Source organism: Eublepharis macularius, chromosome 18, assembly GCF_028583425.1.
Source record: "Eublepharis macularius isolate TG4126 chromosome 18, MPM_Emac_v1.0, whole genome shotgun sequence".
NCBI lineage: Eukaryota > Metazoa > Chordata > Lepidosauria > Squamata > Eublepharidae > Eublepharis > Eublepharis macularius.
This window is the reverse complement of record NC_072807.1, coordinates 3,346,755-3,371,668: the sequence shown is the minus strand read 5'-3', so window position 1 is coordinate 3,371,668 and position 24,914 is coordinate 3,346,755. Positions and strand designations below refer to the sequence as shown.

Below are 24,914 nucleotides of genomic sequence, written 5' to 3'. Positions count from 1 at the left end.
TCTCACACAAGAGGAGCGCCAAAATCTTGTTTATGATTGGGAGGGGGGAAAGGAGCAGACTTGAATGTTAAGGGAGAAGGTCTCTCTCACATGATGTCATCCCTGTCAACTTTTACTCTTGGCTTTGCGAATAGGGAACTGCGAATAAGGAACTGGGAACTGGGAACCAACTTCAGCTTCGTAAACAGGTGGCTAAAGAAGTGCTGGGGAATTGTAAAATCTGGATGTTTCTCATTTCAGCTGCTAAGATGTGCGAGAGACGCAAGTACAATCTGCCCTCGACATCTCTATTGCCTGCCATCCACAAGCTCAGTTGCCTTTGAGGAATGTTTAAAACTAATGCACGGAGTTTAATGCATAGTTTCCCTTATTTTGCCTAATTTGCTGTTTTAAAAAAGGCAGTTAGAAAAGCAACAGCATTCTACTTTCTATCTTCTGCAGATGTGGCAGCACGCACAGCCCTGTGTAGGACAGGATCCACGGGTAGTTCTGGTTTCTTTTAAAAACACTGTTTACCTAAAGAGTCAACCAATAGAAATCTGGAAAATTAAATTGGCTTGCAGAACCTGGAGATGGCAGCACGAAAGAAGGTAACCTTTGAGAGAAGGTGAAACATTTTTTCATTGCCTGAGTATGAGCCCTAAGCAGCCTGGGACTAAGTACATCAAGGGCTGCTTCTGCCCATGTGCCCCTGCCTTTGGCATCGAGATGCACGGCCTTCATTGTGCCCGGTTTCACTCAGTGGCCTGGTGTCTTGGTGGTAACTGGGTGCTTCGCCCAAGTGCCTTTGGCTGGTGTGTACTTCCTCTTTTATGCACCAGGCAAAAGTAGCATGCTGCTCTTTAAAGACTTTAGTGTGGTATCTTTAACCAAATAGCAAGTGTAAGCTTTTGAATTTTTCAGTCTTAATTTTAAGCACAAAAAAAGGAGGGGTAAAATGAAATCAGAAGGAGATTGAGACTTGGAAGAGCAGCTCTGAGGGAGCTAGAGAAGATCCTTAAAGATAAAGAAGTCTCTCTGGGGACCAAGATCAAGATAATCCAAACAATGGTATTCCCCATTGCTATGTATGGATGTGAAAGTTGGATGGTGAAGAAAGCTGACGGGAAGAAAATGGATTCATTTGAAATGTGGTGCTGGAGGAGAGTTTTGCAGATACTGTGGACGGCCAAAAAGACAACTGGGTACTAGATCAAATCAAGCCTGAATTCTCCTTAGAGGCTAAAATGACAAAACTGAGGCTATTGTACTTTGGTCACACGAGAAGACAAGATTCTCTGGAAAAGTCAATAATGCTAGGAAAAGAGGAAGACCTAAAATGAGATGGCTTGGCTCAATAAAAGAAGCCACATCCTCCAGTTTGCAAGATCTGAGCAAGTCTGTTAATGATAGGATGTTTTGGAGGTCTTTCCTTCATAGGGTTGCCATAGGTTGGAGGCAACTTGATGGCACATAACACACAACACAATGAAAGGTGAAAGGTTTCAGGGAATCTCAACTTCCTAAATTATAAACCATGAGACATTCCAGACTATTAAATTCCTTGGTGCTGAGTGCAAATCATATTTCAAAACATCTTAGAGGCTCCTGGGATGAACCAAAAATGAAATATAAAAGCCAGCAGTTCATTAAACACAGCTCCAAGTAAGGCTGAGAAACAGCAAAAAGAAACATGATAGTTCTATTTAAAGCAAGAAAGTAAGTTTAGATGTTGGAGTGAGTCAGTAGGAACCAATTGGGTAGATTTACCTAGTGCTGAAAGGCCGTGTAACTCCATAAGAATAGTCCTATTTTTGCCTCCAACTTCTTGAATTGAATCCCATCTTTGCACTGAAGTTGTTTTGAAGCTATAGATGTGTATGTACAAATCCCTGAACTCTGGGCAAACTCTAGTTTGCCAAAAAAAGGAACTGAAGTGTGCTGTGAAAAAGAAAATAGTTTTTTAGGTGATCTACTATTGCATGTATAGCCCACCCTAAGTCTAATAGCAGTATGTATTGTCGAAGGCTTTCACGGCCGGGGAACGATGGTTGTTGTGGGTTTTCCGGGCTGTATTGGCACTGTATTGACACTGAGAGATCTCTGTCTTTTGGTGCTACACCTCTGAAGATGCCAGCCACAGCTGCTGGCGAAACGTCAGGAACTACAATGACAAGACCACGGCAATACAGCCCGGAAAACCCACAACAACCATCTAATAGCAGTATACTGATCATTCTACCCTAACTGGGTTTTATCCAAATATTTTTACTTTTACTCCTTAAGGATCTATAGGTTAAAGTTGTGGAACTATCAGTAAGGCTGAGAAAAGGAATTCTTTTGGGGCCCTAATTTGGTGTACAGAATCTCTAGTGAACATCCTAAGCCGAACAGTCATACTAGAATCGGGAGAAGTGTGGCTATTTAGGAAGTGTTTTTTTAAGCACGTGTGTACATTCAATAGCAATTAACTATTCTCAGAATCTCAGTACTGAGGCGGATCAGAGATTTCTTGTTAAATGAAGACGGCAACATATTTTAAATCCACATTTTATTCCTTGTGACCTGAACAAGTATACACAACTTATAACAACAATATATATTACAGGAACAGAGCTGTATTTGCCCAACCTCTTATTCCTCCCACCTTTTTGTGGCTGAAAGAGTTTGCAGCAACACAGTGAACATCCGTTTTCCCAACACAAAACAAAAACAAACAAAAAATATATATATATACACAAAACTGAACTGGTTACTCCTGGGCTAGGTACAGCACAATTAATAGCCGCAAGAATAGGCATTTTGTTGTAAAGTTTTTAAATATCTTAAAGTAATGTGATCTGTTCCTTGTGCATGAAATGGTACAACATGGTACAGTGGTGAGATTACAGCAGTGAGGCTTTGCACTTCTCTTTCACGCACCAGTGTTTGTAAACAACATGATGAATCAGTTCTCAACGGAGGACAGCTGAGGTTTTTTGGAGGACCCCCCCCCCATGTTTCTGCTGGGCTCCAGGCCTACATTGAGCTGGCATCCCATGAAACAGCAGTGCCATTGGTCCAAAGCTAAAGCACCCCCACTCAAAAGGCTGTAAATGGGGGTGGGGAGAGATTTTTACTTGGTCATCATTCACTGCCTAAACTAGAAGAACCACCTGCAATCCTAACAGCTCGGCAACCCTCACTGTTACCACCAGCCCCATCCTATAAGTTGTGCTGTATGGAGAAAAGGATGTTTCTGCAAAACAGATAATAACTATTGCCTGATAGAACTCTTAAAAAAAATAAGAGAGAGAGTGGAAACAAGGCTTTGATTCCAAAATGTTTTGTAAGAACCCCTTTGCCCCTGGGATTCGCTTCCTTAATCATGAAACTAAGTATGAGCTCCATGAGCACACAGCAAGCAAAGTTAGAAACTTAACCACTGACACTGGAAGCTAAGTGATTAAGGTTTTATGTGGGGCCCTGCAAATCATAGGCAAGGAAGGACAACGTGCTCCACAGTCAACATTTGCAGCCTCAACCTTCTCTTCCCTCCTCACAACTATTTCATAAATGGAAATGCTAACAAGAGAGAGGTTTGTGGTTTCCAAATTTGCTATGAGCATCTTGGTGATTGTGCTAGAAAACAAACATTGTGGGAGGCAGGAGGAGGAGACTGGCGTCCTGATCTAGTTTGTCATATGGAAGCAAAAGAGAAAAAATTACCAAGCTTCTCTTGCGTTGTCCAAAGTCCCTTAAGGGGCAGGAAGAATCCCTACTACGGAGAAGTTTGAATTAACTATGGCTTTCAGTAACAGGTACATTCCCTTAGAAGTACTTTCATCTAGGAAAACAAGTTGCACTCTCTCAGATAATGAGCGATGGGCACATGAGATGCTGTAGTGCGCTCCACTTTACCCAATGCAGATTTTCAGCACGCCTCCTGAAACAGACTGTGCAGTGCTGAAAGAATATTGAAGCAAAGTAATTTTTTTTAAGTCTTGCTTTTCATGGCAGCAACTCATTAATGAAATGCAGTTGATACTTGCTATCTCTAAAGCATTAAAATGGCCACAATTGTACAGCAGAATAAAAACTGGTTCTTCTGCCCCCTGTACATAAGACAGCAGTTTTTCCTCCTAGAAGAAAGCTGAACTCTGAATATCCCTCTCTTGGTTCTCCCCCAAGACAAACTGCCCATCAGCCAGAATGTCAAATCAGGAAAAGAAGAAGCAGCTTCCAATTTTTACAAAACCTGATTATGTTTTTAAGCTCAGACTTACACACATGTGCACACACACACACACAACAAAGCTATCAAAGGAAACAGGAATGTTTGTCAAGATAAAAGTAATCTTCAGGGAAACGTACATCTTTCTCTTCTATCCGTGGAAAACCAAGAGGGCAAAGATGAAGAAAGCAGCCAAGTGGGCTCGAGGCAAGAGTTGCAGCTCTAGTCTTCCAGACTCCGGAACGCATTCTGCATGTCGTCAAAGAGCTGAGCATAGTCTGCTTTGATCTTTGCCTCTCCATCTTTCACTGGGTCCTGAAATTTAACAAATCAAAGCTAAGGAACAAGGTTGAAAAAACAGGGTTGCACTTACCTGTAACTGTTGTTCAGGTATTCTGTGCAGGAATATATGGAACTGCGCCTGCACAGGCCTGATGGCCAGGAGTATTCTGTAGCTCTGTGAAGGAGGCGCCTTCCCCACCCAGAAGGCGCTTGCGTGGCTGGTCTCCTGCCCAAACAGCCCGTGCTCTGGGAGGGGCAGCACCCCTTACACCTTCAGTTTCTCCTATACCACCACTATGCAATCTAGATCTAGGGGGGGAAGCCAGATTTTTGCTGACCTGGCTAAATCTGGCTTTCCTGAATCAAATAAGAAAATCCCAAATCTGATCTAGAATGCTGAATCCAGCACCCTGGGAAAATCCAGGAAATGTGGCTTCAGCCTCTGGCTGGCTCCGTCCTGGGCTTCTGCTTTTTTTTCCAAGAGGGGAAGGGGGGGAGGGAGGGGGAGGGAGCGGCCAATCCGAGCACGGGTTCTCCAGGTCTGCCAGGAGCTCTCCAAGATAGCCCTTAGATCGATTTCCCCATAGGGAGTAATGACCAAATAAATCCAGGTTCTCAGATGAAACAATCTTTCCAAGATTTCAGGAATCCTAGATTTTTGGGGGGATCCCTAAAACCTGGATCCAGATTTCCCAGATTTTTTTTTTTTGTTTGGTGCATACCTTTAGCAGCCACATCCTTTCCAGTTAGTGAAAAGCATGCAACAGGGCAGGAGGGAGTGTGTGTGTGGCTGCACAGAACAACAGTTGCAGGGAGGCGCAACCTTTTTTTCAGTTTTGGTCTCCTTTGCAGTCCTACATGGGAGTCCAGAATAACGTATATGACATGCGGCCAAAGCCCATCACAATCGAGCAAATAAAACGTAAGTAAAACATGAACAATAAATGATTAAATTATAAAGATAAAAACACATTAAAAGTACATTAAAACACATTAGAACCTTGGTTATACACAGGTAAGGGAGTCTCAACTCTTAAAAGCAGCTTGAGCCTGGATTTTAGTCATCAGCGCAGGGGACACTCATACTGTAACGAAGTCAGAGGTTTGTTATTTTGTTAAAGTTGAGCTCTGGCCTTCCAGCTCTGCTTCCCTTCGGAACTGACGAGTGTGTTCACAGGGAGTTGGGTCCGAACTGCACTACGCTAGACTTCAGCAGACTCTGAATACCCCCGGTCGCTTTAATGACTGCCCTGAACCAGCTCTCCAGTTTGGACACCCAACCTCTGTGAACAAACACTACTTAAGCTGTGTTGGTCTTCCGCCTGTGGATCTGATCGGAGGCCAGCCAGAGTTGTGACCCAGTGCTCTTTCACAAAGGAAGAGGTTTGAAAACCATCATCTGCAGGTGGCATACCTTGAATTTCATAGAGGTGAGCCGGTAGAGAATCTCACTCATGTTCTCTCTGATGATGGACCAGGTGATCTTGTTGTCGCTCTGGGCTGTGGTCTCAACTGCTCGACGTGCCATATCATAGAAGGCAATCATATTGGACAGTATCCCCACTGTCTTATAGAATGGGCAAAACCTGCCAAAGACAGCACAGGAATGATTGTGAACTGGACAGGTTGCCAACGATAGAGCATCCCACATGAATCAGAGCATCATTCTTGCCTTTGGGAGACTGCACTTAATTTTTAGATTCTCATTCCCCATGGGAAGTCCTATGGCATACATAAGTGGGGGAGAGCACTGCTCCTGCTTATGTACTCGAGACCCTCCCTCTGTCCCATTCCAGTGACAATGGCAAACATGTCATGGAATAACAAGTTTGTAACTAAGGATGAAAATCGTAAGTTACAAAAACCCAAGTTTAAGTGACCCAGACAACCCCCTCCCCCACAGTACTGTGACCTGGGCCCTGAGCGTGCTGCCACTCTGAGTTCCGGGCATCTATCAGGGTTTTATCCCTCCCTTCTTCCAAAGAGCTCCCCAGTGGCTCACATGTCTCTTCCCTCTTCCACTTCATCCTCATAACAGCCATACAAGATAGGCGAGACTGAGAAAGAGTGACTGGCCAAAAGGTGAGTGCCATGACCAAGTGGGGATTTGAGTCTCACCCACCCTGGTCTAGGACCATAACCACTGCAGTACATGGGCTGACTTTGCCTGTACACTTTTAAGCAGAAGAGCAAGAAACTTGCTTTTTGTTACTGAAGGAAAACAGATTCTTGGGTTGACAAGGTATGCTTTTAAGTGTATAGGCAAAACTTGCTGAGAAATAATAAAGTGTTGCAGATAAATTCTGAAAAATAAGTATAGAAATCTATTCAATTTTCTTAGCACGAGGCTCTGTTACAATCCATGCAACAAACACGTTACAGGGATATAAGGCAGCTGCATCATTCTTTTCCAAGCAAAAACCGCAGACCCAAGGAAGGAGACCAAGTGCACACCTGTCATATGGGGTGTAGCCATTCTGCTGCAGGAAGTCATCTTTAATGAGTTTGGCAACTTCCAGCGTAATCTTGTCTGTTTCTGCCAAGGACGCCTAAGGTAGATGAGACCAGGTTAGCAGGGCTCCCTCCCTCTTCATTCCCTTTTATCAACAGGCCGTAGAACTGCATCATCCACGCTTCCCAACTACAATTCTTCTCCTGACTTGCCAGTTGAAACTCTTCCTCACCAGCCACCTCCCTTTTACTCTCTGCCAGTCTAACTGCTCTGCCCTAAAGTGGCTTTGCCAGTTCAATGGTGACTGGCCCCTTCGGGGCAAAGGCTGGCATGCTCATGACTTTTAATCACCCCACCAACGTCAGGGCTAAGGCAGTGTTATAGTAGTGCTATTTCATTCATTCATTCATTCATTCATTCATTCATTCATTCATTCATTCATTGCCTTTCTCACTAAGACTCAAGTGAGATTAGTACAGTCAACATCAGGAACTTTTTAATAAACAATGCCATAGGGTAAACAGATACAAGTTCACAAGACATAGCACTAGTCGGAATCCAATACAACATAGTGGTGAGCTCTATGGTTCCTAACTCATTAGTGGATCATCTGAGATCTCCTCCCTAGAATCCAACCCTCCTGTCTGAGTAGAAAGCCTTTTTGAATAATTCAGTTTTGCATCATTCCCAGAAAGCCAGGGGCGTGGGGGCTCAGTCCTGACCTCCTCAGGCAGGCCGTTCCACAGGGTAGGGGCCACCACAGAGAAAGCCCGTGTGAGAGCTACTGCTGATTTCGACATACACGGGCTCAACTCTGTTCTCTTCAGCAAGCCACACTGAGTGCTGCCATTAAGGGGAACTGACCCCAGAGCACATCTCACCAGATCTTCCCCCACTCACCTTTCCCACAAGCTGCACAATCTCTGCGAGATCCTCCTCTTCCTGCAGGATCTCCTTTGCTTTGGTCCTCAGGGGCACAAACTCTGGGAAGTGTTTGTCGTAGTATTCATCCAGAGCACGCGTATACTTGCTGTAGCTGATCAACCAGTTCACAGATGGGAAGTGTTTACGCTGAGCAAGCTTCTTATCCAAGCCCCAGAACACCTGTTCCCACCCACCCAGAAAAACCACAAAGAAGTTTTAACTCAGGCTATCAGGCTAGAAAGGAATCTCAGTTGGCTAATTAGAGCAGTTGCCTGCAGAAGACGAGAAACCGCGCCTGTGCCGGAAGCATCACATCAGAACTCCCTCAAGCAGCACAGAGAGGACGATCCCGTTGGGTCCTCATGATCACTCTGTGTAGTAAGCCAAGGTAGGACAAGGGAGCTCACAGCTGAACAGGGATACCAGATGTTGTACACAACCACAGTGGCTCTTAAGCATGCACAAAAGACAACTGGACTGGTCTGCTGTACAGACACCCCACAGAAGGAGGCTCTGAAAGGCTTCTCAGTTAAAACACAAATGTTGTGCTTTGTTCTCTGTGGCACTCATTTGACTAAGCCAGTTTCTCAAACTTTTTTTAAAAATCAAGCCTTTCTTCAAACAACTTATACTACCTTTTAGACCCAACAATTAGGAAGAATTGTGAGCATGCGGAGATCTTTGCACACAGTGATGCATGTATCACTCAGTGGCTGTTACATACAAGAATCTGTGAACTGGGCATACTAATCTACCTAAACGTGCCCCGGAAGAAGAATAGAGCAGGATATCTTTGTGCCTTTCCCTGCCTGAAAAGAGGCATATAGAAATATCATAGAGAACAAAGCAGCAGCTCTTTCTAAGCACCTGCTCCCCAAGTCACACTGGGATAATATGTGGCAATTAGGGTGTAGTCACTGCCACAAATACCAGCAGCATCCTCAGATAGATGGTATTAATTCAACCCATTAAGGTACTGGTTGCCTCAAGATTCTATCCCAAGCTGGAATGCATCTCTGCCCTTCCACCTCCTCTCACACACGCCCTTCGGATGTCCTGTGCCCCAAAAGGAGGGTTCGCCTCATGATCTGAAAGTCACTAGACTAAGCTGCATTTATAGTACCCTGCTTCTTCCATCACAGCACAAGAGGGCTTAACACTGACCACACTCAGAATAGCTTAGCTTCAGCAAGGTTGTTACAGCACCGGCCCTCCAGCCAGATCCTGGGACCGTCCCATGTCTGCTCAGAAATAAAAGAGCAGTTCTTTCCAATGCAGTCTGGAAAGTTCCAAGGAGTACAAAATTGCATCAGCATATTCCTCACTGTTATAGATACTGTCCTAAAGTGCACCAGGGGGTCCACTAGTGGTCCATTGACCACAGGTGAAGAACTACTGCCTGTAGCTTTACAAGGCTGGAAGGCCTAAAAGGTAGTCAAAGTGGATAGGTACTGCACATGTCGGTCTCTATGCAATACTGGAATGGCAACTGCTATATACTGGTGCACCTCCCTCAGGCCCTGGCTAGACTGAAGCAGTGCTTCAAACAGAAGCTTACATTCTTTTTTCAAAAAGAGCTTCAACCTACCTGAACAATACCCAGCGTAGCAGAAGTAACTGGGTCAGAGAAGTCACCACCCGGTGGAGATACACTGAATAAAGATGGAGAAGAAAGAAGGCGGCATGAGCAAGAGACACATCTTAGGCAATTGTGTAGCTCAGCGGTCACTTTGCAAATGCCACCAGAAGTGTCAAACAGCTAACTGCACAGAAGGAAAGGGAATGCAGCCCATAATACTCACGCTCCAACAATGCTAACGCTCCCTTCCCTCTCTGGGTTCCCCAGACACTTCACTCTGCCAGCTCGTTCATAGAAGGAAGCCAGACGGGCACCAAGATAGGCTGGATAACCGCTATCTGCATACATCAACATAGACAAGCTGAGTTTGCATCACAAGGCACACACTAGGCTCAAAGCTTTTGGACCCCCCCCCCGAGAGTATCCCCAGGAAGGAAGAGACTCACCAGCAGGCATTTCTGCAAGTCGCCCAGAAATTTCTCGAAGGGCCTCTGCCCATCGGGACGTGGAGTCGGCCATCATACTGACGTGGTAACCCATGTCTCGGAAGTACTCAGACAAGGTAATCCCTACAAGGAAGAAAGAGGCCACAGGCAGCAAACCTACTGAGCCACATTTCTGCGCTCTTAAATGCACATAAGGCAACAAGTGATAGAAATCTTTCCACTATTTTGGCTTTTTGCTTCCTACCACTAACAGCACTCTCCAAGGTCATATATATGACATGGCATATGGCAAAAGCTCATAGCAAAAGCTCAGAACTCCATCCACTTGCAACTCTGAAGAACCCTCCCCAAGAGAAAAAGACAGAGCAACCAGTAGGAATGGAAAAGCATTATCCCACAGTGGAGGACTGTACAGAGAACTATCGATTACATATGCGCTACCATTTCAGATAACCTACATTCACTCTCTCTTCCACGCTGTAGCCAGCCCTAAGCACTGAGTGCAACTGAGTGCAGTTGTTGATGGCCTGAGTCTAAGAAAAGCTCGCTAATTAAGCTACGAGGTCACACCTTAAGGAACAAACAGCAGCCTTTGGGGCCAGAAGTGCAAGCAGCAGCCAGCCCCAGCTCTATACAGCCACCACTTCCACATCTCTTACCAGTATAGATAGAGGCCTCCCTGGCAGCAACCGGCATGTTAGAGGTGTTTGCGACAAGAGCTGTCCTCTTCATAATGCTCTCCACCTTGCCATCAACTTCCATAGTTAGCTAGAAAGGCAAGAGAATTTGGGGATGGAGCCTGCGTAGCACAAGGCCACTTACAGTTCCTGAAACATGCACCTGAGGAAAAGTACCACAATAGACAGAGGAGCTGCATTTCTGTCTGAGTCCTGAATGGGTTGATACAAAATTCTGATCACAGCTTCATGCTCATTCCACATTGCCATGTTCCAACTGTCAGGTTCTGCCATAGGCGCCGCCCTGTGAGACGCCGACATGCCTGACTTCAGCCTTAACGGACCTTCAAGGAATATGCGGGATCCCGCTCTGTGGAACGGGGGGGGGGGGTATACCTCACCCTCACACCCTCTCAGTCCATCCGCAGGTCCCTTCAACCTGACATAGTCCCGGCTGCCTTTCATGACAGCTGTCTCCATCCAGTTGTCGGTCTTACTCCTTCTCTTCCTCTTCTTTTCCTCCACTTCCTCTCCACTGCTCGCTCCCCCCCCCACTTCTACACAACCCCACCACGCTCTGTGGGTGGATTCTCCTTATATCCTTTCCCCTATTCCCAGCTCCACCTGCCAGCCACGCCCCCCCCTCTGCACTCTAGCCACAGCCCTCAATGTCTCAGGCAGCCACACCTGGGTTTTCTCTGCTGGCTGCCCTGATCAGCCACAGCTGTGCTTTCCTGGCTGGCTGCCAAGCTTTCCCTGCTGAGTGCCTCAGGTTGCCACACCTGGGCTGGCTTTGCTTCCAGCTTTTCCTGGTCCTGGCTCATCCCCTCTAGCTTGCTTGGAGGCTGGGGTGTGGTCCTGAGCTGTCTTTGCTGCTGCTTTTCCTCCCCTGCCGGAAAGGTTGCTGGCTAGCTGCCCCTGCTCCCTGTGCCTTCCCTCTCAGATCTATTTCCCTCCTGACGGTGCTCCTCACTCTCCCTGCCCAGCCGCCTGGTCTCCCACTGGAGGGTGGGGCTAGCTGGCTTCCACCTGCCCTGCTGGGGCTTGGGAGCTGCTATGCCCTCCTGTGGCTGGGGTGCCTTTCCCCCCCTTCTATTGTTGGTCCGCGCTGGCCCTGGGTGTTCGTTGGGTGGCTGGGTAGTTGTCCCCCAACTGTCTCCCATCCCCTCTTCCTGGTAAGTCCAGGGGCAGAGCCTCAGACTCCGGACACCAATCACAGCTGTTGGGATAAGAGGCCAGCCCATTTACTAGTTTTGAAACACAGCCCGTCAGTCATGACAAATGAAATAGTCAAATAGCAAATATGTGCAATAGCCTCATATTTATGAATGGATTCTCAATGGTGGATAGCAACAGTAGGAAGTTGGACTCCTTTATTTGTCAAAGAATGGTAAAGTTCACTCCACTCTCCTGTAAGCAGTCAGCCCAGCCTCCGCCATCCTTAATAGCTATTTAATATAGCTACCTGTGATATAAAATCACAAGGCCCCTGGATTAAATGCAGTTTGATTTGCAAACAGGGGAATTCCAGCTACCAGTTGCTGAGTCCCGCCTGGGAGATCTAGGCATGAATGGAATGCCAGATGTAAATACAGAGTAACCATCGGTGATTAGTTTAGAGTCCTCTCAGCTCCGAATGGAGCCACAGCAAGAAAGGTCTCGTAGTGTCTTCCAACTTAGCACATTCCTTTCCCTTCTTCCGTGATGAGATCCCCAGCTCATGATTGAGGAGAGATCAGTTAGCATTCATAAGTTCTTATAAATCATTCCTGGGAAAGGTACATTCCACAACTAAATTAATCAACTTAGATCCAGTGGACTCCATTAACAAATTGCCCCTTTTGTGCAGTTCCAGGAGAGACTTTGCATTCTCTTTTACACACCCTGGCAGCAAGCAATCAAGGCAATCAAACTTTTGTTATTCCCAGGAACTGACCACTGGGACCTTTGTCCCAACGACTGGGAGGGCTCACCCACCTCAGGGCACATTTTAACCTATAAGAATAGCGCACTTGCCCCATTCAAACTGAGCAGCACGCTTATTGGATTCGAAGCACTGTTCCCTTGCCCTAAACCTCCTGCTCTCTTGGCCAAGGATGCTGGACATTTGAAGCTACTCTCTTCCTCCGTGGACTGGACTACTGTTCAGGATAGGTAGATATACTTCCCCTCCCTCACTCTATTCCAACTTCTGGCTAGCTTCCTAGGACTCTGTGTGTAACCATTTTATTATTTACTCGTGTGTGTGTGTGTGTGTGTGTGTTTCCTCTTTAATAAAAGATTGCTCTTTGAATTTAAGCACCAGCCTCGTCTGCTATCTGGGAAGGGACACTAAAAATTGGTGAAAAGATCCTGTAGTTACCCCTCTCGCATAGCCGTCTTCCTTGCTGCTAATTCTCCCCCATAATTCTCTTATTTGCAAGGAGACCAATTCAGGTAACACTCCGCACATTTAACTCACAATAGACTACAAAAAGTTCCAAAGAGAGTTCACAGGGAAATCTTTGGGATAAGTCTGTTCTTGTAACAAGGAATTTATAATGCTTCTGAATTACTATGAAATATACACATGGTGTGCATGCCCCGTCTAGGTGCCCACTGGCACTCTGAAACTGATGCTCTGAGGAAAGCCATTTTGTGTGATGTACCAAACAGGCTAGCAGCTACACAGAAATGCAAAGATGTTGGCAGCAGAAAAGGTCATTTTCCCAAGACCAAGGGGGGGATTAGGCTCAACTCCCCAATTTAAACCACCCTCCAGAATTGGCCAAGAGAGCAGCATTGCACCAGGCAGCCTCTGAGCACTTTGGACATTTCATTTTCTTGTCAATGACACAAAACTGTTCAGGATGATGAAAACTAAGGAAGATCAGGAGCTCAAAAAAAGGAATTCCACACCAGATACTGACCTCTGGAAAGTCTCTGAGGACTTCAGACATTTCATTTCCTCGTTCCCCACAGCCCACATAGATGATAACGTCACTGTTTGAATATTTGGACAAAGACTGTGAAATCACAGTCTTTCCACAGCCAAAAGCCCCGGGGATAGCTGTCGTACCTCCCTGGACACACCTGGGAAAAGAAAAGGACAGGCCACATTCATATTTAACCCAGAAGAAATAATGAGCAACTGTTAGAAGGTAAGCATCTCCCATCCCGCTTGTAGAGGCAGGTCTTATGCAAATCAATCCCTTCCAGTGGGAGGAGCTCCTACCTTCAGAGTCAGACTGTCCTTGACTTCCGGTTTGGGATTCATGGAGGTCTAACGCAGCTCAGGGAGCTGAGCTGTCCGTGCCACTGTTTGTAGGGGCCGGAGGGGCGCAAACTGCCCATAGCCTCCTGTTCTCAGGCGGAGAACAGGCAAGTACGCTCAAGAACCTGAGGGCGCATTGATCTCGGGTGTGAGCGGGGTTCTACGCAACGAGCCCCCGTCCACCCTCGAGGTCCCACCCGAAGAAAGGTAGCCAAGATCTCTACAGCGGCTCTGGAGTCAATTTTTGGCATAAGACCTACATGCCCAAGCTTCAGCAAACCAAGAAGGGAACCTGAATCGATTGGATAATCGAAGGAGCAATTACAACCCAAGAGAAACATTTAAGAAGGTAAAGATTGCTATCTCTCAATACGGGACAGAGTACAATAAGAAATAAAGTGATAAAGAGAATTAGAAAACTGCAAGAGACTTGATATATAACTGAGATAACTCCGGCAAATAAATTACTAAAAAGTGACATTGTAAAGAGAAGTTACCGCGGAAAAACGATTATTGTTTACATACCTGCGGCCAGGAAGAGATAGCGGACTGTGAGAAAGTTTTAACATCGCGAGAACTGCTGTGAAACGGAGAGGAACAGGAAGTACGTCAGAACCATAAAGAGACTGGCGAGAAGCGGCTTGTAAACAACGGAAGTGGAATATCGCCATTTTGAAGTAGGGCAAAGCTGCGACTTCAAGGAAAATGGAAGTAGGCCATCTTTGACAAGGGTAAGGGCGGTTGCCTCAAAATAAAACCATAGAGAAAAGACGCCCGACATTTTGGACTGCGTAAAAACTAATTTTTAGAAAAACAACCTAAATCTGGACTTTTAAAAAATAAAAGAAAGTAATAAAGTAGTGCCACGGGGTTAAGGAAAAGAGCAGACTCGTGGGAGCGAAGTAGAGCTAGCCCCACGATGTCGAAGAAGGAATGGCAAACGGTGCTGGAAAATTTAGACAAAAAAGTTTTGGAAGGAAATAAAGAGCTTAAAGACATGATGCAAGAGACGGCGAAAAATTTGAAAGATTTTAAAGAGGCACTTAAATCGGAGATGGCAGAACTATCTAAGAACATGGATCAAGTTCAAAAAGACTTGCAAGTTACACAGCAGAGAGTTAACGCAGTAGAAAATGCAGCTGAAACCCTGGCAGATGTGCAGAGAACGGAGATGAGAGGAGTGAAGGGAAGAATGGCCGTAGCTGAATGTAAACAAATGAAGTTGTTTTTCCATTTGTTTCGTGGAATCCTGGAAGTTTTGGAAAAATCAGCCCAAGAGCAGATTTCAGAAATTTTGGTGGGTTACCTGGGTAAAGAAAAAGAGGAGATAGCAGCGCTTCTGGACGTGGCATACAGAATTAATTCAAAAATTGCAGCTCAAAAGAAGTTACCAAGAGATATGACTGTGCAATTTACAACTAGAAATACAAGAGAGTCAATCGTGAGTAAACAATTTCAGGATCCATTAGAAGTCGATGGGAAAGTGGTGAGAATCATGAAAGAACTGCCCAGATCAGTGTTGTTGGAGAGAAAAAAGTATAGAGAGTTGGTCTAGATGTTAAAAGATTTGAAAATCAGATACAGATGGGAAATACCTGAAGGACTGGCTTTCGAATTTGGTGGAGCAAGGAGAAACATCAGATCTGGCCAGGAGATGGAAACGTTTATTAAAGACAATGAAAAAGACTTACCAAAAGGAGCTAAAATTTGATCATGGAGTGTAAAATTATATCTTGGAATGTAAACGGACTAAACTCACCTTCTAAAAGTAAGACTATTTTCCACTGGCTTTTAAAACAAAAATGTAACATAGTGTGTTTGCAAGAGACACATATCAAAAAGCAGGATGTAAAATATTTGAAACTTGCAAAACATGGAAATGAATTTGCAGCAGCTTCCAAAAAGAAGAAGAGAGGAGTTGTATTGTATATAAAGGAAGAGCTGCAGCCAAAATTAGTTTTAAGCAATACAGAAGCCAGATATATAGCAGTGGAAATAATTTGGAATGCTAAGAAGACTTTGGTGATTGGAATTTACGCGCCTAATGGAGCAAAAGAAAAAAATTTTAAGGACTTACAGAAACAACTAGACGAACTGACCTATGATCAAGTAATTCTGGCAGGTGACTTCAATGGGGTTACAAATTTGGAAGAAGACAAGAAATCTAAAAGCGCACAGAAAAAAAGTGGACTTTTGCCAAAATCGTTTTTTGCGATTAAGGAACAAGAAAGTCTGGAAGATGTATGGAGAAGACAAAATCCTAAAAATAGACAATATACATTTTACTCTGCAAGACATTTTACACTATCAAGAACTGACATGATCTGGGCCTCCAAAGAATTGGTGGTATGGACTAGAGACGTGGAGATAATGCCCAAGGTAGGCTCAGATCATAATCCAATCATGTGGAGATTCAGAAAAAATACTAAAAGAAGAGGATAAATGAAGACTTGCTGCAGACGGAAGAAAACATTGCGTTGTTATGAAGAGAAACCAAATTCTTTATACAGTACAATTTGAACAAGGATGTATCAACTTATAAGGTATGGGACACATATAAAGCTGTAATTAGAGGAATACTAATGGATTTGAATGCAAGAGCTAGGAAGAGAAAGGAAGAAAAGAGACTTGAAATCTTGGAAAAAATTAAAGCCAAGGAGATACAACTTAAGAAAAGACCAGGGAAAAAGAAAATATATCAGGATATGAAAATCCTGCAGGAACAATTGACGGCAATGAATAACAAAGAATTGGAGTGGAATTTTAAAAAAATGAAACAGAAGTCGTTTGAAGGTGCAAATAAACCTGGGAAATATTTAGCGTGGCACTTAAAGAAAAAAAAAGGAGAAGAAAACCATAACTAAGATTCGAGAAGAGGACAATATATTGATGGATCAATTTGCCATTAGTAGAGCCTTTTTTAAATTTTATGCAAAACTGTACCAAAAAAAGGAGGTGAACAGAGATTCAATAGCGGAATATTTGGAGAAAATGAAGCTTCCAATAATTTCAGAGGAATGGAAAGAGAAGTTAAATAGGAAAGTGACAGAGGAAGAAATAAAAGAAGCTATACAATCAACAAAATTAGGGAAAGCACCTGGACCAGATGGAATAACAGCAAAGTTTTATAGAATGATGGCCAATGACCTGACACCGTTTCTAAGGGAGGTGATCAATGGAATTTTGCAAGGCCAAAAGATTCCGGATTCATGGAATGAAGCTAATATATCACTGATCCCGAAAGATGGACAGGATTTGACTAATGTTAAGAATTATCGGCTGAATAATGACTATAAAATATTTGCGAAAATTATGGCGGAAAGGTTAAAGGGATGGATGTCGGAATTTATTGCAGAAGAGCAGGCTGGATTCCTACCTAATAGTCAAATTAAGGACAATTTAAGGACAGTAATAAACGCTATTGAATACTATGACAAGCACTGTGATAGGGAAGTTGGTTTCTTTTTTGTGGACACGGAAAAAGCATTTGACAATTTGAACTGGGACTTTATGTTTTCCACTATGGAAAAGCTGCAAATGGGAGAAATGTTCATACAAGCAGTTAAAGGAATTTATAAAGACCAGTGTGCAGCGATTGTAGTTAATGATGATTTGACTAAAAAATTGAAAATAGGTAAAGGTACAAGACAAGGCTGCCCATTGTCTCCATTGTTGTTTATTTTGATTTTGGAAATTTTGCTGATCCAAATTCGAGAGGACGATACAATTCGTGGCATAAAAATAAAGTAATTTTCCTACAAATTCAGAGCATTTGCGGATGATGTAATGTTGATAGTGGAAGACCCAATAGATAACATGCCAAAAATAATGGATAAAATAAAGGAATTTGGAGACTTGGCTGGATTCTATGTGAACAAAAAGAAGTTGAAGATATTGTGTAAGAATATGACGAAGCAAAAACAGCAAGAATTAATGGAGACAACAGACTGCGAGGTAACTAACAAAGTGAAATATTTAGGAATTGAGCTGACTGCGAAAAACATAGATTTATTTAAAAATAATTATGAGAAACTGTGGCAACAAATAGAAAGACATTTGATAAAATGGAATAAATTAAATTTATCATGGTTGGGAAGAATAGCAGCAGTGAAGATGAATGTGTTACCATGCGTGATGTTTTTGCTGCAAACTATTCCAATTATTCGAGACTTCAAACAATTCGACAAATGGCAAAGAAAAATTTCAGACTTCGGGTGGGCAGGCAGGAAACCCCGAGTGAAAATGAAGGTATTACAAGATTCGAAAGAAAGAGGGGGACTGCAACTGCCAAACATAAGACTATATTACGAAGCAATTTGTCTGGCTTGGATAAAAGACTGGATAACGCTAAAAGACCATAAACTGCTGGCCTTGGAGGGACACAAAAAATTGTTTGGATGGCATGCCTATTTGTGGTATGACAAAGTTAAAGCGGACTCTACGTTTTTGCATCACTATATTAGAAGAAGCCTTTTCACAATCTGGAAGAAATACAAGAATTACATGGAAAGTGGTATCCCTTCATGGCTGGTACCATATGAAGTAATAGATCCGAGAGCTGTTTATAATGAACAACAATGTTTAACTTATAAAGAGATAACGTCGACGGAACATAGAATATTAAAAATAAAGACACAAGAAGAGTTATCTCCTCAATATGGATGGTTTCAATACAGGCAAATCAGGGATCTTTACAACTCGGACTGTTTAAGGGGAGGAATAAGACTGAAAAACTCGGAGTTAGAAGAAGTGATTTTACAAGAAGGTAAAAAAGACATTTCAAAAATATACAAAATACTCTTAAAATGGCATACAGAAGACGAGACAGTCAAAGTCCAGATGGTGAAATGGGAAATAAACTTTCACAAAGAAATAACAATGGAATCATGGGAATATTTGTGGAAAAACACTTTGAAGACTTCAACTTGTACCAATATTAAAGAGAATGTTTATAAAATGATGTATAGGTGGTATTTAACGCCTAAGAAGATTGCGCTTGGAAATGCAAATATGTCAGACAAATGCTGGAAATGTAAAAAGCATGAAGGATCATTGTATCACATGTGGTGGACTTGTGAGGTAGCTAAGCAATACTGGGGAGATATAATAGAAATAATTAATGAGGTTTTGCAAACCCAAATAAATAAGAACCCAGAATTGCTGCTACTGAACTTGGGAATGAAGATGTTCCAAAGCAGTATAGAACATTGCTATTTTATATGATTACAGCAGCAAGACTTTTGTATGCGCAGAAATGGAAAGTGCAAGAAATACCAACTATAGAAGATTGGATTTACAAATTGTTGTACATGGCAGAAATGAACAAAATGACAAGAAAATTGAAAGATCTTGATCCAGGAGAATATATTGCAGACTGGGGGAAATTGAAACAATATCTAGAAAAAAAACGGGATGTGAAAGGAGGACTGTGGCAGTTTGAGAATTATTAATGTGTGATTTTATAAAGGGGAGAGAGAAGTAACTTTACCATTAATGGGGAAATTTAATTATTAATCAATCTAAGCTAATATTAGTATTAAGAAGAATATATTAATAATAGGTTAAACAGAGAGATGTAGATTAGATACATCAGTAAATTGGAGATATAGAAGAATTTGAATATGCTTAGAATAAGTGATATAACATATATAAGATTTAGAAAAATTATAGTTAAGAGTAATTTAAATAATAAGATGGGCTAAGGGTTGGAAAGCTGTTGGAAGTCTATAAGGAGGGGGGAAGGGGGGTTGATATAATTTAGGTAAGATGGGGAATTTGTGTAATATTTTATGTACTCATCAATAAAAATTTTTATAAAAAAAAAAAAAGAGTCAGACTGTCCTTCATGCTGAAAGCCAGAATTGTAAAAACCTAGCAACATTGACTCAGCAGAACTCTGACCCCGTCGGCATCGTTGTACTTACGGAAAGAGTGCATCTAGAACCCTCTGGCCAGTTAGGAGAGGATGATTAGCAGGCAACTTCTCAGTGACGGGACGCACCTGGCGTACAGGCCATACCTGGACCATAGTGAACTTTTCCTTCACACCTTCAAATTCCAGCTCCAGCACAACATCCTATGGCAGAAAAAAAAATTAAGGGTAAAAAAGCTGGAAGGGCTAACAACTAGCCACCTAAAACTTGCTGCTGACTTGAGCATGGTCAACGTAGATCTCACAGGACTCATGGCATCTAGCAGTCATTTGTGATGAACAGAAGGGACAGGGCAAAAGAAGAGAAAAGAAGTACAGCTCCCAGTTCTCTGATGGGGAGAACCCCTTCCAGAATCTCTCACATATGATCTCCCAGGCTAAGAAGGCCGCTCTGAAAGCTCCTTCCAGGTAAGTAAACTCACATCCTTCCCAAAACCCTTCTAAGCAAGGAACTTCTGTGTTTAAGCAAATTTCTGCTGGTGACAGCTGGTTTCCATGCCTTCCTCTCCTAGACATGGGGAGCTTAACTTGAGAAGTGGCCTGTTCCATAACAGCACAGCAAGTGCTCCACAAACACTTCTGAGGGACAATACTTGGCAAACGTGCTCTGAGCAAAGGACTGCAATTAGCTGCCTCAAGTTCAACCAACTCTGGCCTCTGAAATGATCACTGTGGCATAAATTACCCAGGCAGAAGTGCCTACCCTACCCCCAGCCAGCACCCTTGCCCATCTACCTCTCAAACATGTCGCAAGCTGCTGGAAAAAATCCTAATGGCTGAGGTTACTTGCATGTACTAGGTGTGGAGGAGGGGGAGTCTCTCCTTCTTTTCTGTTTTTGAGAGAAACCTAAAGCACGACCCACAGGACCATGGCCCCTGCACATCAAGAGTCTGGGTGTCTTCCAGGCAATGTTAATGGAAGCCATTTGCTTCAAACAGCAGTGACAGGATCTGCATCTCAAAACAGAATCTGAGTGAGAACGCATGGTAAGAGTAGAAAACTTTATTTGAAGAAACACTTACAGATGCATCGTAGTTCCCAGGTGGAGCTACATAGGTTACTGTGCCCCTGTTCCGTGGGGGGAGCATAATCTTGTGTTTGATGAGGGAGTTTTCGTTTACGAGGCCATAAATATCTCCACCGGTGATGTGACTGCCCACCTGCAATTTTTAAAAAAGCTGCTAATAAAATGTTCGTCTACCTCATAAGTCCACATGCAGCCTGCAAGAGATACTAAAGATTTTGTGGGTCTTCTGCTACAAAACCACTCTGTTCCACTCTGTCAAAGGCACAACACAATCAATAGCTGATACTGACAGTCTGGTATTTCAGTCAGTCTTACAAAATCTTATGGCATATTCCAAGCCTTTACAAATTTTCTTAGTTCTAGAAGCCAGCCGCAAAATTTAGGAACGAGGCTCATATTTCAGTCATCTAGGTTATGCACAACCATATTTTCTAATTATTGCTATCATAAAAAATACTAGGCGTCACAATGAAATTTCTAGGCACCATGACAAGCATTCGGGTTGTTTCGGAAACCAAGTTTAAAGGGCCCTTTCCCTGCCTCTTGCAAGCGGCAGGTCCCTTTAAACTTCAGCTGGCAGGCGGGCGGGGGGGATTCAGCTGGCAGACGGCAGCCATTTGAGGGGCAGGAAGAGCTGGAGGAGGTGGCTCCAGCCTTCTCCGCTGCTCTGCGGGCTCAAGGAGGCCCTTCTTGGCTCTCTGGCCGCTGCAGCGGCCATCTGAGGGGCAGGAAGGGCTGGAGGAGGTGACTCCGGCCTTCTTCACTGCCCTGTGAGCCCACGCAGCAGCAGCGGAGGAGGCCGAAAAGGCCTTCCCCGCTGCCCTGTGGTGCCGCGCACCCGACGATTCTGGCCTTTCTGGCCAGCTGCTGCAGGCCCAGAGGAGGCTGCGCAGTGGTAGCGGCGGCGGCGGCTCCAGCCCTCCCTGCAGCCCTGCGGGCCCGGTGACAGCGGAGGCGGCTCTGGCCTTCCCTGCCCAGCCAGGTAAGTGGGTTGGAGGGGACAGGGGGGCTAGGTGGGGGGATGAGGGGGTGGGGGAGCTGGGAGAAAGCCCAGCCCCCTGAATCACTTTGGAATGCTCTGAATCTTTATGGAGCATTTCGAAGCAATTCAAATACCCGAATTCAAAGCAGCTTGCCACTTCGGGTTTTGGGTGTTTCCAAATGTTTTTCCTGCTTCGGGTAAACCTGAAGCAGGAAACCCGAATATTTTCGGGGTGCACACCCCTAGTTACTTTATATATTATTAAGTGTTCTTGTGTGTGGGAGAGGAGTTGCTTAAGCAGTTGCTTGCTATTTATTTACCTGTTGCTTCTTGTGCAGGGGAGTTGCTTAAGCAGTTGTTTGTTTGCTGTCGATTTACTTGTTACGGTGTCCCTTGTTTCAGCTTGGTTTTGGTGGGACTCTGTAGTTTAATGTTGATTCCCTTGCTTCAGTTTGGTTCTGTACTATATACACTAAAATTTAATCTAAACGGGAGAAATGAATGTCATAGACCCATTGGTTCTGTTCTGCCTTGTCACTGGTTTGATATTGGTTCCCTTGCTTTCATTTGGTTCTGGTAGGCTTTGTTGGTTCAGTTTGCATTGGAAGGGAGACTTGCATTTGGTTTGGCTTTTGGCCAGGAGTTGCCTTTGCTTATGGTTTCTTTGCCCTAGAATGCCTTGGAATAGAAAGCAATGGGGAGTGACTGGGGGCAACTTGTTCAGGAGACCACAGAATTGGACCCTGTGTCCAATCTTCCTGAAACTTGGTGTGTGTGTGTGTGTGTCTTTAGAGGACAAGAAAGATTAGGTTCCCTGCAAATTTGGTGGTGTTTGCTTAAAAAATACACCCCTCCCCCCAATCCCCCAGATAATTTCCTCCATCCTACTATATAAAAGGCAAGCTGTATTGGCGACGACTCACTTTTTATCCTCATGTAGGCGCATTGCTGACGACTCTGGCCTCAAGGTTGCTGTGAATCGCCTGCTTGCTGCCGGGAGAGGGACCGCCACATCGACGACCTAAGCACTCCTCCCCGTGCCTCCCCTCAACACCCTCCTGCTCCAGCCTCCAGCTGCAAAGTGCCCAACAGTTTTCTAGAGCCCATTGTATTTTTTCACACAATGGGCTTTGTTGCTAGTAGAGAATAATGGCCTAATATATTTGGGATTCTCTAATAAAAACAAATCAAGAATCTGGCTTGGATATCAGGATTAATGAATGTTTATAGTATTCCTATTATCTGGATACCAGTTATACTGAATTTTTGTTGCACACTCTAGTTCTGTTTACTCAGTTCCAAAAAACCCCTGCTGAATTATTTGGATAGCTTCTTCACAACCTACCCGCAGGTTTTTGACAGGTGAAAAGTCCCATTTGATGTCTCTGCTCAGAGCTGTCACATTCACTCCTCTGGGGATGTAGATACTTTTGGTCTGAGCGCTGATGTCTGACAAAGGCCTTTGGATGCCATCAAAAATGGCTCCCATGATGCCAGGCCCAAGCTCTACTGATAGTGGTTTGCCAGTGCGCAGGACGGGGTCTCCTACAGAAACACCAGCTACATTAGTTGAGGAAAACCACATCCAGGAAGGTGGTGGCACATTACCCAGAAAACATTTATCAATTGGTTCACTAACTTTCTACCCATTATGCTGGACCACAGGAATTATAGCAACAGATTTCAAATTAAGACCCTTGGGGGTTTACATATACTGTAGTTGCAAAAGTTTAATCAGTCCTTATGTCCCTTAAGTGATTGGTTTAAATAAGTCCACTGCTCAAGATCTATGTATCAAGTTGCTTCTAAAGGAGAAAGGAAAGGAGCATGGATATAAATTGGAAGGGATGTCACTTGGAGAATGCAGGATTAGTGTGGTTTTGTTTGCAGAGTACATCTCAATTTGGAGAGCTCACTAGTTCTACACATTGACTATTCATGTAAGTAAACGGCCACATATACTAGGCATACACAAGCCAAAAGCATAAAATCCCATCCACTCCCCAAAAGGAAGGGGTAACTGGTAGACATTTTGACTAATTATTAAATATATTCACCCAGCTCAAAATTATAGATAATCTATTTTACACAGATAATTTCAAAAACCATTCTTTTTTAATTCATTGGAAAATCTAAGCAACAAATCCATAAAAGACCTTTGAAATATAGCTCCATAATGGTTTATTAAGTAATCAAATCTAGAGTATTTTAAATATCTCACCAACCACTCAAATTCTATATAATGTGATTACATAAATACTCAACTGATTCAAATATGCCTATTTTGGCACACTGCTTGTTATCAGTCCTTCCTTCACAGTTAATTGTTTTATTCATGTTCTTTATAATGTGTTATCTATAAATATTCCTAATAAATAATTATTTTTTTAAAGCATAGCAAATGCACTTTAAAAATACTTCCCCCTGCCCCTGATCTGCATTCTGCTACCCTGCTACCTTCCTGTTACTAAAACCTAAAATTCAATTTATTTGCTTGATTTATTTACAAGACACTGTAACACAAATGATTTTTTAAAAATGTTTCAGTCAAACAAGTCACATAGACCCCCTGACAAAGACATTTTGCCCTGTGAATTTTTCCAGGGCTCTTGAGCTGCAAGTGCATGCAGCACTTATTTATCCAAATCAGGAATGATGTGGCAGATGTTCTCAGGCTCCCCTGTGGCAGAATATCCTCACTGAGACTCTGGCCTTGCAAGGCTTACAACAGGCAGTAGAACAGATTACATGTAGGTCCCTCAACCAAATTTAGACCCCCCCCTCCCCCCCACACACACAGAAAGAGAGAGAAAGGAGAGTCGTCACGTAGCTTCCCCCTCAGAGAATCTGGTTCCACAATTTGGAGGCACCAGACAGTGAATTCCTTCTTTAGAGGAAGGCTAATCATACTGAAAATGCCTGTCCAGCCATCTGCTAACTATGGAACGTGGCAGGACTATGAGGGAGAAACTGATCATTAAAGAAATTTCTCCTTGTCTGAAAATATGCCTGTGTTATCAGTGAGATGATGTTAACAGAGAAACATTTCCTTCTTCAATGGATGATCAGTGCCTGTTCAACCGCACTTTGTTTGTTCACCATCCTACCCTTTTAAGTCCTGTGTTCAGTGTGCCCTTTTAGGCAGAAACTGCACAAAGGAAAAGGAT

General features: G+C 43.6%; 1 protein-coding gene across 2 annotated transcripts in view; it reads right to left on the bottom strand.

The window, feature by feature from the left end:
* Window positions 1–2,513: 2,513 nt before the first annotated feature.
* The window catches only part of ATP6V1A (ATPase H+ transporting V1 subunit A), a 34,582-nt gene continuing 12,181 nt past the window's right edge, over window positions 2,514–24,914 (bottom strand). For both annotated transcript variants that reach the window (XM_055002523.1, XM_055002522.1), the window contains exons 4-15: window positions 23,093–23,307; window positions 20,761–20,898; window positions 19,730–19,881; window positions 13,462–13,624; window positions 10,535–10,643; window positions 9,876–9,998; window positions 9,653–9,767; window positions 9,439–9,502; window positions 7,827–8,030; window positions 6,929–7,023; window positions 5,889–6,060; window positions 2,514–4,507 (exon numbers count right to left, since the gene is read on the bottom strand). In XM_055002523.1, coding sequence (XP_054858498.1) covers window positions 4,415–4,507; window positions 5,889–6,060; window positions 6,929–7,023; window positions 7,827–8,030; window positions 9,439–9,502; window positions 9,653–9,767; window positions 9,876–9,998; window positions 10,535–10,643; window positions 13,462–13,624; window positions 19,730–19,881; window positions 20,761–20,898; window positions 23,093–23,307 — 1,643 coding nt within the window. In that variant the 3' untranslated portion in view covers window positions 2,514–4,414. The remainder of the gene's footprint in view (window positions 4,508–5,888; window positions 6,061–6,928; window positions 7,024–7,826; window positions 8,031–9,438; window positions 9,503–9,652; window positions 9,768–9,875; window positions 9,999–10,534; window positions 10,644–13,461; window positions 13,625–19,729; window positions 19,882–20,760; window positions 20,899–23,092; window positions 23,308–24,914) is intronic.